This window comes from Rhipicephalus sanguineus, chromosome 9 (genome assembly GCF_013339695.2).
Source record: "Rhipicephalus sanguineus isolate Rsan-2018 chromosome 9, BIME_Rsan_1.4, whole genome shotgun sequence".
In the NCBI taxonomy this organism is placed as follows: domain Eukaryota; kingdom Metazoa; phylum Arthropoda; class Arachnida; order Ixodida; family Ixodidae; genus Rhipicephalus; species Rhipicephalus sanguineus.
In genome coordinates this window covers 72,569,690-72,585,341 of record NC_051184.2, presented here as the reverse complement: position 1 = coordinate 72,585,341, position 15,652 = coordinate 72,569,690, and the positions used below count along the sequence as shown (strand labels likewise).

The window sequence follows — 15,652 nt, the reverse complement described above, 5'->3', positions numbered from 1 at the left end:
GCAGCCAAAAAGCAGTCGCGCTGCCAGGTGCTCCAGGCCAGAGTTTTAAAATTTATGAAGTACATATGCGATCCAGCAACATTGCCAACAGCAAGCCAAAACTTTCTCCTTTCACTGTGTAATTCGCATTTCCCGTGTTGTCCCACTGGTCATTTGAAAGCACAGATAAATCTCGATAACGAAATCAATTAAATCGTCAGTTAAGTTTACTATATTGAAATTTGGCTTTTTACACTAAGTATGGCCCCCGAAAGATTAATTTTGACATTCTGTTTAACATTTTGCTGCATGCGATGTCCACATAGGGCAGCACAAAAGAAAAACGGTTCCTATAACCCAAAAAATTAATCTTCTAGAACTAGGCTGGTCATACTAGCCATTTGTACTAGTCAGATCCATCATGCTATCCAAAGAAATGCAGTTCATGTTCGATACTAGTCCCGTCTTCTTTTCTTGCCTATGTCCCGGCTGCAACCTACTTTAGAGTAAATAAAAAATGAACGAGCTATACCCTCGACAAGGTTTTGTGGTTACTTGAGGTTATTTTAGGTACAAAGTCAAGACATGCATAACTGCACTCCTGAATATACCATATTTTCTTGCACATAACCCGCATTAAAAACGAGGAAAATGTGCTAAAAAAGTGAAGGTGCAGCTTATTACAGGGATTATATGCAGGGGTGGGTTATATGCGCGAGAAATGCAGTACCTACATTTGCTGCTATGACTGAGTACCAACCTGCATCCTTGAGCTCATCACCTTAGGTGTTAATTTACCACGGCAGATTATGGAAAATGGATGGGTGTCGCCGAGACCCACCTGCGTGCTGGAAGCGAGGTAGGGGAGCGGCGACGCCCCGTCGTGTTGACAGCCGTAGCAGGAGCGCGGCATCCCGTGCGCAGGGACTTCACCGGGGAAGCATAGCCTACGGATGGTGCGAAGGGTCCCCCCGGGGGCGACATGGGGGTGCCCCCGCACCCCTCCACCCTTCAGGGGCCTGAGAAGACGCTCGCCGCTGCGGGCGGCCCTCCTCACCACTGAAAGTGAGCGTTTGGCATACTTCAGCACACGCATGCACACACACACACACACAAAAACGTAATAGCGTGCAAAACTGGGCTAGGTGGTTGGTCTTCATGGTAAAAGCAGCACGAAAAGACAATGACACGAGATGAAGAACGACACAGGACAGGCACTGAACTAACAACTGTTACAGTCGAACCCGTTTAAAACGAATTCAAAAGTGTTGCGAAAAGTGGTCGTTATATCAGTAGTTCGTTGTATATGGACTCTCCCTTAAAAATGTGCGCTTAGCGACCAAGCCATTTTTTTTCCCTGTGCACTTTTATTAAAGCGTTAACAACCCCTCCGGTGACAAGCTAAGCCTCTTCGCGTCGTGAAGCGACCAAGTGAATTAACCGCCTTTGCAATGAACTGACACCGTTTCACCGAAGCGCGGCACCGCCACGTGGAGCCGCTCATCCCTCGAGAACAACAGCATGAATTTGAGAAACTGAGGACAAAAATACTGGCACACAACACGTGGCGCTGAACTGCAACTGAATTTTATTGCTTTGCAACTCATATTTGCTGCCTGTGACATGCAACAAATGCGTGCAGAAAGGGAAGGATAAGGACAATATGGAAGCGATAAGAAATATCGGGAAATTCATATTGTCCATTCATATCATGGACTCAACAGCTGCATATACACTCAAACTCATTATTACAAAGGTCTCATCTGTCCACGAAACTCACTTCGTTATAATCCGAAATTCTTTATAAACGTTTATTTTTAACACTGTAGCTATGACAAGGCTATTCTTCATTTACTTCGTTATAACCGATAATTCGTTATATCGTGTTCGTTATACGAGGTTTGAGTGTACTCTGTTTCACACATCAGGTGCAATGCTGCAGAAGCTATACAAGCAGTTTGGTTAGAAAATGTTCAGATGTCTCGCACTTGGCTTTCGTCGTTGTCAATGCTTATGCGAGTCGAGCAGGGATTGCAACGAGCTGCCAATGAAACATCAAAAGCCAAAAATAAAGATACTAAGTGGTCCGGAACAATGTATTGACAATCGCATAACGGCATTTGTTTATATCTGAGGTGCAAAGCATCTTCATTTATTACTCAGCCTGAAAACGAAAAAAAAAAATCACATTACGGGTAGTGAAATCACTCAAACATTTCTTGGCGCGAACGCATCGACTTCTACAAGTCTCGTGTTAGCTTCCATCACTTTGCACCTGATGTATGGAAACAGAGTATAAGAATACGATACAGTGGTAGACATGATTGCCGCATCATTACTGCTTTCAAGACATGTGGCACAGCGCAGGAAACTCACGCGAGTGCAGCGCTAGCTGTGAGGGAGCGCGGATGTCTCCGCTGTGCCTTGATGCGCATCAGCTTGTCGCCCTGGGTAAGGTCTTCCTCCGAGTCACCCGCCATCGTGTTGTTGTTGGCTCGGTCCACCTACACAGTGAAACGACAGGTGCTGCTCAAACGAGTACCATGGCGCCATCATGATGTCCACTATTATTTTACTACACTCAAACCCCATTATAACAAAGTCCCATTTGACACAAAAATAAGTTCGTTATATCCAAAAATTCGTTATAAACGTATATTGGTAACACTATGACACGACTATTCTTAATTTACTTCGTTATAACCGAAAATTCGTTATATCGAGGTTTGAGTGTATTGCACTTTTATTCCAGTCTTTTGTGCAGTTGAAATGCTATGTCTACTGTATTGTGCATATTATGTACCTCTCTTGACACCACTTCACTGCTAGATTTTGTGTAACGCCAGTACAAAAGTGGGAAACTTGGACAACAGGAAAGAGGAGGAGCCACAAAAAGTTTAACTTTGTTACTTGGCGCTACAACCAAACCTAGCGATGAAGTATTAAACAGCCTGCATCGAAACCCTTGTTCAGTTGACAAACTTCACCACTGTCTGTCCTTACGAACTCAGAGTTCTGTCAAGCCAAGAACTGCAGCTTTTTCTTTGTTCACCCCTGTTTCACTTTGTGTGTGTTAACGGGGAAGATAAAACATTCTGATTGATGATTGATTGATTGAATGATTTAGATTGATTGATATGATTGATTGATAATGTAATGAGGCAAACCACAGCAGGCCCATGGAGCCCCTTGTTGCTCCTGTGCATCACTGATATCTAGCCCAGTCACCGCATGCAAACCAAAACTGTGAGCTCTCATCTAAATGCACGAGAAGAGAAAAGTTGTCTTTCTTGCCTACCAACATTAGAGTTTAATGAGGCTTGATGCATACAGTAAAAGCTCGTTAATTCGACTCTCGTTAATTCGGAAATCGGTTAATTCGGACACGTCATCTGGTCCCGGTAAGTATATGCATCACTCTATAAGACTGGGCGCTCGTTATTTCGGACAGATTTGACCGCAAATCGGATAATTCGGCGACTTTCGGGCCGCTGGCACGGCATGAAAACAAGAAAGAACCATTCGGAACAAAAGTGAAGCTCAAACGCAGCATCGCCATGGACATCAATTATCGGCTTGGCTTGACTTGAGACTGGTTGAACACCTTTTCTTCGCGCGTGATAGCGTGTGGGTTTGGCGCGGAGTCGTTTTTGTTGCTTTTGGTGTGCTGCATCATTGAACGCCGTTCAAGGGACAATTCAGTACGGCTCCTTTAGCTTGATCGTTGCTGGTGCTTTTGTGCTGACTTCTCGTGTGAACGCACTCTCCGCCGATGGCAACGCCGGCGAAGCGGCCCAAGTACGAGGCCAAGGACTTCACCACCAAAGTAGAAATTTGGTGTGCCCTGAAAAATGGGCTCTCCCGGCAAGAAGTAGCTCCTGTGTCATGATAGCTCCTGTGTCATGACATCGGCAAGCAATACGACGTGAGTCTTCTTCGCGTATGTGTGGCAGAGCACGCCTGCGCACGCCATTGCCAACTGTTTCAGGCACAGTGGCTTTGTTGTACCCCACTCCAGCGATGCCGCAGTGGCCGAAGTGTCGCCGAACGATGGTGCCGATGACGGGCAGGATTGCGAAAGTGTTATGCCTGATGCAGTGACACTCGACGATTATATCGGCATTGATGGCGTTGCCATTGCCGGCTCTCTGACTGATGTGCAAATCGTCAAGGAAGTGATGCATGGCGACGAATCCGAGAACGAAGAGCCTGAAGAGGAGCAGCCACACTATGAGCCACACAGGCCCCCTCGTACTGTGAAGGAAGTCGCGGAGGCCCTCGTCGTCCTTGAAGAATTTTGTTTTGGCACTGCAGACAGCATGCGAGCTGCTGAGCACCTTGAAGGGCTCAGAAAAATTGCGTCCGCGCGAATTTCTGCTCGAAAACAGAGACGCATCCGCGATTACCTTGTAAAGTAAAGGTATGTTGAAAAAAACTCTTGCATTTATTGTGTTTATTCGACCATTCGATAATTCGGACATTCGGTTAATTCGGACATTTTTTCCGGTCCCTAGAAATCCGAATTAACGAGCTTTTACTGTATTAGAAAGAAAAGGTACGATCTAGGGACCTGAAAGTGTATTTCCAACTGCTGCCACAAATATTTCTTAAAAATTACCATAAAAGTGCAAGATTAATGAGAAAGAACTCACTACCATAAAATTTAGCCGCAAGAAACAATATTAGATTATTGTACAAAAGAATGACGATTAGCATGTATGAAGGATGAAAGGCACTCAGGTGTCCGAGCTAGAAACTAAAGTTGGTCTTGAAATGCCAGACCTGGCATTCGCAATGTCGACGTGATGCTACAAATTGAACGTGAAGTTCTTGACATCTCATGACCGGAATAAGAAAGATGAATTTACCTAAACAAAAGTTAATAAGAGTGCTGTAGCCTTTCTTTCGGTCATGCCCACATGTGGAAGTTACAGTGATTGCAAAAATAAAGCTAGCCAGGTAATACTAATTGTTGGGGCTTAACGACCCAAAACCACAATATATTACAAGGGACGCCATAGTGGAGGGCTCCAAGAAATTTCGACCACCTGGTGTTCTTTTACGTGCACCTAAATCTAAGTACACGGGCCTCGACAGTTTTCACCTCCATTGAAAATGCGGGCGCCACGGCCAGGATTCGATCCCGCGACCTTTGGGTCAACATTAGAGTGCCATAACCGCTAGACCACCGTGGCAGGTGGGCTAGCCAGGTCCACAGAACATGTACATCAGCTGGATACCAAAACCGAGACTGGTTCGCAGAAATTAAATTACGGCAAATTATTCTAGGTAGTCAAAACCTTGCAGATAATTTTCAGAGCATTTAGTGGGGGAAGGCTCAGAAGTTAACTTCAAGCAAGAAAATTGCCATTTCAAAAGTGCCATGTCAGTAGTACTAAACCAACTCTTGCAAGTCTTTGTACAGTGTCGCGGAATGAAACGAGACTGAAACTTCAAAGCAACGAGGCTGAATGCTTCACATACAGTTGCCAACCGTTTATTCGGACTCAGCGGGAACCGCCGAAAAGTCCGAATAATCGGGAGTCCGAAAAAAAAGATCCACAAGAAAAAAGCGCTTTTATTGGCCCAGCGGCCGGAAAAAACTTGTCAGTGCGCACCTGTACACATGTACACTTATGCGTGACCAAGTCGGCCTGTATTTCAACCAATGTTTGGGTCGTGGGTCAGCAATAGCACTGCAATGGCCTACGCTAACATCCACGTTTGATGGCTGTGGTGCGGGAGGTGCGTCATCACGGCAGTCACTGCCCACACGAGCTGGTTCGAGTAGCTGACGGATGATCTCATCGCCCAACTCGGCGAAAACTCCCAAGCAACTTCCACCTGGTGAAAATCGCCGCTTTTTTCGCCATCGTTAAGGCCTTGTAGTTGCCGCGTTTCTTTAGTTCCGTCGATGCATCGACGGCGCACATGGAATGAGTGGCATCGGAGCAATTTCAGCAGATCAGGCCTCGCACGCCAAGGAACAAACAAGGGAGCGAGACAACGCTCGGGGCTCGGCACGCAGATCAGGCCTAGCCACAAAAACGTCTGACAACGCAAACCCTCGCACGCCAAATGGAAAACGACGTTGGGCTAGTTGATGTTGCAGCGCTTCTGTTGTACTCTCTTTGACCTAACTAGGATCCGCGCCGTACTCGTACACGCTGTCATTCACCTCAAATGCCTCAAACGCCAAACCGAGCCGATTCCAATCTTGGCTTGGCTTGGCCTGCTGTTCAGCCGTGGTAGCCGTTCAATGGATACTTGACTGGCTAAAGCCAAAAGGCAACCGTTACGTGTAGCCAACAAACATAGCCTTCGAGATCGGTAATTTCTGCGTGGATTTTCGACACTCGCACGATCTCCAGTTATAGCCAGTGCAACATTTCAGTACTGGCAACCCAGTTAAAATATTGTAAACATTGCTGACAGCTTGTCATGGCATTCAACATTGCACTCGATCAGCCAGCTGTAGTCTGAAAAATCGAACAGCGGACTGTGGGGCATCCGAATTTTCGGTCATGAGTTAACATTACTTCAATGGGACGCGTGGCAGTGCCGCGAAGAATTTTCAGCGTCCGAATAAACAGTCGGCAACTGCATTAGTCATAAAGGTCGCTCTGTGGAACTGCGTTGTGGCTTCAAGCGGCAATTGCCTTCCAGGTTTGCGGCAAAATCAAGACCGGGAATTGCCACGTAGAACCCAGTATCCTCCAATTTACAGGGCTACTGCAGGTCGCTGCTTCCACCTATATAGTCAAATTTACGTTAGGGGACGTGGGACTGCAGAAATTGGAGTTAGGTGGGATCTTGAAATAACGGAGTTCAAATTATTGAGCTTAGATGATGAAACAATGCAACAAGCAAGATGAACACGAGAGGAGATGAACAATGCGCCGCTTCATCGGCTAAGTTCAGTATGTACCAGCCAGCCTAATCCAAGATGCTAATACAGTCGAACCCACTTATAACGATCCCATATATAACGATCTATCGGTTATAACGACCATATTTGGGTGCACTTACGATTTCCCTATGGTAACCATCGAAGCTGCGTCCACATAGAGCGAACATTTTTTAAAGCCTCCTACTTTTACAATGAACACTTCAGACACGGTCACGGTAAAAATATGGCGCATACGAAGCGAAAAAAATTCAGAACATGCCTTCTAAAGCGTGACAGGGGCGTGCGTTCGTGCGTGCCCCGCTCCAGTTTACTCGCGACTAAGATATCCCAGATCGGCGAGCACCGCACACAGATTTCGGACGCTGCGAGCGAGGTCGCACCCTCTACACGTGTTTCTTCAGTGGGAGAATGGCAGTGAGGAAAAAAAAAAATAGGAGGCAGCATGAAGCCTTGCGGTCAGCTTTCGCATGGTAACCTTTCCTGACGCCATTCTCTGCAGCTACGACCGCCTGCGATGAACCAAACAATGCCTTGGAACGCAAGAAGGCATAAATGCAAGAAGTGATAACCGCGATAAGTTTCCATCGCATAAGGGTTCACTGCATTCCTGAACTCGTCGACGCCACAATGTGCCGCAAAAGGTCGTCCATCTTTTCGCTAACAGCAGAGACCGGTCGATTGGCGCTTACGACTTCCGCGCGATTGCGGCGATGCCTTCGCGGATAACCATCAGAAAAGAGCGAAGGCGAGGTGGCGGCCGTCGATGAACGTGCCATTATGACTTATAGCCGAGAACCTTATCGCAGTCATCTGTAGATATCGGCTCGGCTGCGCGTGCGGGCATATGCCGTACACTGCGGATTGACGGCAATACGAGCGCGCCATGCTGCCGTTCGCAAGTTCGCCGCCGCCGCATCGTGCGAGACCGCTTTAAAGTGCGCGTTGCTTTGTAGAAACAAAAGTTGCTCGCTGTTGTTGAGCGGCGCGGGCACTGAGAAACGTCGATGCACTGATAGCGAGCGTATACTGCGTTTGACTAGGTGACAACTCAAGTGCGCCGCGCATCGTCATGCAGGGCCGCGAGAACATCGCAGAGACGTAGAGTGCGCGTTGCTTGCAAAATGCTTGTTTTCGCCGCATTGAACGAAGAGGCTGGTCACCGCACCCGTGCACAGTCCGGAGTGAAGCAAGCACAAAGAACGTACAAACACGCGCATACGGCATACAGAAAGCGGCCCGGCAGTGACTCCATGAGCCGAGTAGGCGACGCGCTGCACGCAACTAGCCAGGGATGATCGGCTCCACATCGCGGTACCGCGCTTCGGTGAAACAGTGTCAGCTCATTGCAAAGGAGTTTAATTCACTCGTGAGCACGCAGCGGGCGTCGCTTCACGACGCAAAAAGGCTTAGCTTGTCACTGAGGGGGTTGTTAGCACTTTAATGAAAGTGCAAAGAAAAAAGAACGGCTTGGCCGCTAAGCACACGTTTTTAAGGGCAGGTCCATATACAACGAACTACTGATATAACGACCACTTTTCGCGACACTTTCGAATTCGTTATAAACAGGTTCGACTGTACAGTATAACCTCGTTACAACGGATCTGTTTACAACAGACATTTGGATACTACATACCAAATTGTGGCGTTATGCCAACCTCCGTATTTGTTCCATTGATTGAGCTTCGTTTACAACGGATTCTGGTACAACGGACATTTGGATATAATTGACTAAAATGTCATGCCAGCAAGGTGGTGAGGACTCCTTTAGAGCGGACTTTTCTACCACGGACATACCAGATTCAAGAACTTCCGACTTCAAACATCGCTTAGCATACTTTCGGGATGGGAACAGCGTGCCGTGGATATCGACGTACCGATTTAAGAACAAAGGCCGCCGATCTCCAGTTTGTCAATGATCAGCTATGCCTAGCTGTAGCAACAAAAAATCGGCGCGCAGCGTGCTTGGTGTTGCGTTTTGGGATGCTGACGCGCGAAATTGTTAGCCTCTGACATCGCTTCTCCGAGCGGTCGCTGCGCGGCGAGCTTGGCCAGGGGGTCCGCTGCCGATGCGCAAAATGCCCATACGCGGTTCTGAGGAGCCAGCAGGCGATGCTATTCGTTGCTTGCGACGAAAGACATCGCGGCTTCTTCGCTATCGCATGTCCGCGGACATGAGAAATGTTCTTGCCCGCAATGTTTGGAGTTGTCTCGTACATCGGCACCGTGAGCAGAGTTACGCTTAGCAACGACATCGAGTAGAAAGCTCGGTTGCGATGTGCGTGGCTGCGGTGCCCGATGTTTCAAAGTACGTCACGCTCAATTGCGAGCACAAAGAGTTGTCCCACAGTGGTCTTTGTCATAAGCTCCGAAGTGCTGATAAGCAGAACCTCTAGCAGCGGGTCGAACGAGTCAACGCTATTACAGGTGCACGTCTGCGATGTTCACGACGTCTGCAGCGCGCTATCGTAATCTGACTGAGCTTCCACTTGCAGCTGCCAAACTAAAGCGTTCTAAATTATCGTCGACCCGTGAACACAGAACAAGTGCGAACACATCACTAAATAGTAGGGGTGTGCGAATATTCGAAATTTCGAATATTTTTTGAATAGTGTTCGCTATTCGATTCGATTCGCACTGAAATTTTACGATTCGAACTTCCCAAAAACAAATACAGTCAACGTCCGACTAAAAGTGACCCCTTCAAATTTTTGATATGCTTCACCTCATTACACTCTCGTATTGCGGCAAAGCTGCCTTTCAAGCTCCGTTACGATCGAACTTTGCTAAAACACAGTCACCGTCTGATTGGAAGTGGTCCCTAGATTTTCAATATGCTTCACCTCATCACACCCCGGTATTGCGGCAAAGCTGCCTTTCAAGCACTGTTACGGTCGAACTTTGCCATGAGACAGTCAATGTCAGATTGGAAATGGTCCCTAGATTTTCAATATGCTTCACCCCATCACACCCTGGTATTGAGGCAAAGCTGCCTTTCAAGCTCCGTTACGGTCAAACATTGCCAAGAGACAGTCAACGTCCGATTGGAAGCAGGGTGTCCGAACGAAACGTTTTCCATTTCGGTTTTAGTTTCGTTCCTCCGCAAAAAAAGGTTCCGTTCCGTTTCTGTTCCGGAGCGTACAAATAATGTTCCATAACGGCTCGTAACGTTTTCTTTTAATGCAAAAGTCTGAAGTTAAGGTAATCATAAAAAAACACTGGATTTGGGATATAGTTACTTGCCCTCCTCCTAAAAAAAGTGGGACAGGGGTAAAACAAGTTCTTCAGAGGAGCAGAAGTAACAGTACCGCGAATTCCTACCAACTAGCACAAACCAGTATAGCCTCCAAAGTCGTAGTACTTATTTTCGCAAAAGTCAACTGCGATTTTTTTAGCGGGCTCAATGCTTTGTGTGAAGGGAGTGAGCACGATCTCAGAAGCAGCACGTCATTGAGTGTACTCTCTGATGTGCGAGACCGCTGTTCTGATAAAAAGATCGCCACGCTTGCGCGGAACACGCAGCACAGTCACAAGGAAAGCTGGAAGAGCGGCCTTTCCAGAGCCCGTTGTAGACTTTCTTGGGGCAACTAATACAAGTACACATGCAAGGTACCACTACACCATAAATCATAATTTTTCTGAAAGAGCGAAACATCCACTACGCCATTTTTCGTCATTCTTCGAAGAATGGTGGTACCCGCTACACATCTGTAAGCCATTATGTCCACTTTGTGCTGTGGCTGATGACAATGAATAATTATGGCTAAGCCATTTCTAACGGGTTCAAATCATTCAACGACCGACTCGTTGCGCAATTCGCATTGTGCGACGCTAGGTTGTTATTTTACTCGTCTGCCATGCTATATTACATCTGTTAACGCGATTCCTTGCCCGACATGACGCCTGTATAGAGTATTTTTGCGACAGATTTACAAGCACCAGTGTGGCACTGTGGTGGAATACGTGACTTCCACGCAGAAGGCGCGGGTTACATCCCGTCCGATCCTAGAAATTTGTTTCTAATTTGATTTTTTTTTCTTATTTCCCGAGATAGCGGTTACGAACACCGGCGGCGGCGGACAACTATGGCGCTGAAATCGAATGTTGTGATCTCATAACAGCTTTCTCTGTAACAAACTTCAGCACCGACAATGCCCTATTCACGCTGGCCTGCGTGACAGGCGCGCAAAAATCCACTAGCGTTAATATAAACATCTCTGGTTGCCACTGTTTTCGTTTTTGCCACAATTTCAACATATTTTTGCTTTGGAATTCCTGCCTGAGGTACGCGTTATTGCTTTACCCTAAGATATACATAATTGCTCACGTTGCATGACCTCAGTTGTTCCGGATTGCCAAGTTTTCTCGTGAACCGAAAAACAATTGAAAAAATTTTGGTTTCACTCCGGAACGAAATAATAGGTAAAGTTTCGGTTACGTTTTCGTTCCGGTCAAAAATATTGTTTTTTTCGTTTTTGGTTTTCGTTCCGTTCCGACAGACCGATTGGAAGTGGTCCCTAGATTTTTCAAACGCTTCACCTCATCACACTCCCGTACTGCGGCAAAGCTGCCTTTCAAGCTCCGCTACGGTCGCTAATGTATTAACCCAAGAAAACGCTGGTTCCAACATGGAGATGAAAGATGTGGCAGAGTTGGAGGCTCAATTAATGCTGTTTTGGGCCTGAAATTTGGGCAGGAAGTCTGAAAAATCAGACGCCGAAGCTTTTTAGCATCCAAAATTTCAGATGTTCTTATATATCGACGTCTAAGAGGCAGATTTGGAACTCTGGACTTGAAGGGAGCACACCCTTGTCTGCCGCATCAGTTGGCCTTCCACAGCAGTTGAAAGAGGAGGAGAGGCTGAGGAAATGGCATCTTTGCCTATCACATATAAAGTGTTGTCGGCAACACTTGGTTTCACCAAAGCATGTACATAAATAGAATTCGGCCTCTACATTGCCTCATTCTTGATAAGACAACTATGAAACACCACCCCACACCTAGCGAAAAGAAACACTTTCATGTTGCTATCTCATAAGAATATGCTTAGGAATCCGCTCTAACTTTTTTTTCTGCAATTTCGCTTCGAAGTAGTATTCGAAAAATATTTGAGAAATATTCAAAAAATATTCGATTCGATTAGCACTCACACTTCAATATTCGAATTCGCTTCGCACCCAAAATTTTGCTATTCACACAGCTCTACTAAATAGCGCAAGCAATTTTCGACAGCCACGGCCTCATGACGCACGAGCAGTAGACGACGATCCTGAAGCGCACATCACGGCAGAAGCAGCCAATCGGAGGCCTTGAATTGAACTTCAAACATGTGCTTTTTGTACGCTTGTTACCGTATGGAGGAGCTAGCTGAAACTGAGAACTTGAACACTGAGAAATGCTCTTTACGACGAGCCCAAAATGGTGGCGCCCGGTTGCGCCATTGCCGAGCTATAATTTTGAAAAACGCTGTTTTTCTTTTGCTATTTCCGCAAGTTTTGCCAAGTCGGCAGATGAAAAGAAAAATTTTTATAGCACTTCTACATAGTTTATGGGCTACAGAAACTTAAAATACGATTTTCCAAAAATCGCATTTTTTTTGTTCCCCCGTTAACAACAAGACCATGTTTGCAACTCGTAATTTTCTCTGGTTATAAAGACCCATTCAGTGTTTACATAAAAGTCTGTTGTAACAGTACTTGGATTTTACATACTCCTCTACAACGGACCAAAATCCTCTTCACTATGAAGGTCTTTTGTAATGAGGTTATGCTTATATTGTAAGCACATTTAACTTTTTACGTCGCTGTTTTCACTTGCACATAGTCATTCTTCGTGTTTTGAGCCGAGAGAGACACCGAAGAATAAACAGTACTGCTGGCGTTGTCTGGTCCGGTCGTCCCGACTTTTCCAGGGTGGTGGAGGGGAGTCAGATCCCGGATTCTTCCTGCATTCGTGTCCTACCTGGAGCTACAGCCGCTTGTGCCCTGCCCACTCCTACAGCTATGCAGCCATTGGACCTAACCGCTAGCCCTAACACTCAACACAGATGCCACCGGCTGCCCTCCCTTCGTCCACTGTCACAAGCCAAGTATTCCGCAGTGTCTGCCTTGGCTCAGAACACGAAATATAGGAATGATGATGTATATGTACAAGTGAGAACGATGAAGTACATTAAATGCGCTTAAAACATATAGAATTTCCTTGTGATCCCCTTGAGATTCAATATATTCAGGTTTGATTGCTTAATTAAGTCAAATATCATTACACTTGGCTGCCAAGAAGGACACAAGGCACACAGTGAGCCTCGAAACGTACTCTGACCTGCTGCTGCTGCTGCGTCCTCTTGTCGGTCAAGTGGAAGCGGCCCAGAATGTGGCTGACCGTGCCCTCCGTGTCGGACGCCATGGCACGCCGGGGCGACCCCCGCCGGTTGTTGCTCGTCACGGCCGGCGGGGACACGCTGCGGTTGTGGGGCGACAGCGAGCGCCGCGTGCCGCCCGTGGTCGTGGTTCCCGTGTTGCCCAGGGAAGCCTGGTTGTTGTTGACGTTGTTGGCGTGCTGCTGGCTGCTGCTAAGCTGCGACCGGTACAGGTCGCCCTGTAGCCACAGGTAATGCTGCTTCCTGGAAAGTGGACAAAGTGGGCAAGATTGGTCTGTATTCAATTGGGGGACATGGGACTTGAAAAAATTTTTTACTTGCAAAGGTTATGTACATTCGTGTGCAGACTTCAAAGATACAGTAGCCGACCGTTTATTCGGACGCCGAAAATTCGGACATGCTCGTTTATTCGGACACCTTCGCGGCACCGCCACTCGTCCCATTGAAGTAATGTAAACTCGCGACCGAAAATTCGGACGCCCCACAGCCCGCCGTTCGATTTTTCGGACTCCGGCTGGTTGATAGAGTGCGACGTTGAACGCCATAACAAGGTGTCAGCAATGTTTACAATATCTTTACTATGTTGCCAGCACTGAAATGTTGCACTGGCTGTAACTGGAGATCGTGCCAGTGTCAAAAATCCATGCAGAAGTTACCGATCTCGAAGGCTATGTTTGTTGGCTACATGTAACGGTTGTCTTTTGGCTTTAGCCAGTCACGTATCCATTGAACGGCTACCATGGCCAAACAGCAGGCCAAGCCAAGCCAAGCTTGGAATCAGCTCTGTGCGGCGTTTGAGGGGAACGACAGCGCGTACGAGTACGACGCGGATCCTAATTTGGACAAAGAGAGTACGACAACAGATTACAGAAGCGCTGCAACATCAACTAGACCAACGTCGTTTCCTTTTGGCGTGTGAGGGTTTGCGTTCTCAGATGTTTCTGTGGCTAGGCCTGATCTGCATCCCGAGCTTTGTGTCCTGCTCGTGCGAGGCCTGATCTGCTGAAATTGCTCCGACGCTGCCCGTCGGAACTAAAGAAACGCGGCAACTACAAGGCCCTGACGATGGCGAAAAAAGCGGCGATTATTCACCAGGTGAAAGTTGCTTGGGAGTTTTCACCGAGTTGGGCGATGAGATCATCCGCCAGCTACTCGAACCAGCGCATGTGGACAGTGACGGCCTGACGACGCACCTCCCACACCACAGCCATCAAATGCGGATTTAGCGTAGGCCGTTGCAGTGCTATTGCCGACCATCAGGGGTGGCCAAACAGTGGCTGAAATCGAGCGTAAGCGTACATGTGTACAGACGCGCACTAGCAAGTTTATTCCGGCCGCTGGGCCAATAAATGTGCTTTTTTCTGGTGAATCCTTTTTTTCGGACTCCCGATTATTCGGACTTTTCAGCGGTTCCCGCCGAGTCCGAATAAACTATCGGCGACTGTACAATTATTTTTCTAGTACAGCAGATGGAAACTGAAGGGGCCAGGGAAATATGTTCCATTTAATAGGAGTTCCTTTTACAGAAAGATAAAGAGGGTTGCAGTACTTAAGTATGAAACTAATCGTACCAGAGGCAGTTGTTCCATTTAAGCAGCAATTCCATATAAGAGATTTCCGTTTAATGAGAGTTTACTACTGTATACAGTTGAAACCCGCAATAACGAAATCGGCGGGGAAAGCACAAAATTTCGCACTTGTGGGAATTTCGTTGGCGCGAGAATGCGGCAGAAAAGACATGGAATTTACAAAAAACACATTTTATTTCCGAAAGTCAGTAAGTTTGCTTTGGCGGGCCTTACCATGCAGCAATTTCATACCTCTCGATCGGGAATCTCGTTCGCCACGGCACAAAGTTCACCCCATGCACTGGTCAGTGACGGCGGCACTGCGCTGTCACCAGTACCGTCATCAAGTGCACCTACAGACGAACCTTCTTCCGGCTCCGCTGGATCAGCGCAGAATCGTAGACAGGGAGCTGCACGCAACGCCGAATTCTTCGGTGATGTCCATTTTTTTCCTGCCCTTTTCCACCTCACTGATGATTGCAGCCTTATTTATCTTCCAGCATGATGAACTTCGGCTTTTTCGTTGGAGGCGGCATCTTCGCAGGCAGCGAAATCGGACGAAGAAGCAATCGCAACACACAGTTCACGTTGCACCAAGCTCCCAAGCAAACGCTCCACAAATTGCTCCACACACGCGACCATGTGCGCGCAAAGCTGACAAATCCAAGCACAGAGCCAAGCCAACGAACGAAACTCCATGAGGAATGTGGATTTGGCTACGTAGTCCGCGATAACGAGCAGGTGTTTAGGCAAGCCATCATCATCATCATTGTCGCCAGCTTTATGTTTTTTGTAAACAATGATGGCGGCTGCTTCTCA

The 15,652-nt window shown here is 47.2% G+C and overlaps 1 protein-coding gene across 1 annotated transcript in view; it reads right to left on the bottom strand.

Annotated features, from left to right (window-relative positions):
• Window positions 1-926: 926 nt before the first annotated feature.
• The window catches only part of LOC119405635 (dual specificity protein phosphatase CDC14A-like), a 91,171-nt gene continuing 76,445 nt past the window's right edge, over window positions 927-15,652 (bottom strand). The window contains exons 10-12 of the mRNA XM_037672470.1: window positions 13,208-13,508; window positions 2,356-2,483; window positions 927-1,038 (exon numbers count right to left, since the gene is read on the bottom strand). Coding sequence (XP_037528398.1) covers window positions 927-1,038; window positions 2,356-2,483; window positions 13,208-13,508 — 541 coding nt within the window. The remainder of the gene's footprint in view (window positions 1,039-2,355; window positions 2,484-13,207; window positions 13,509-15,652) is intronic.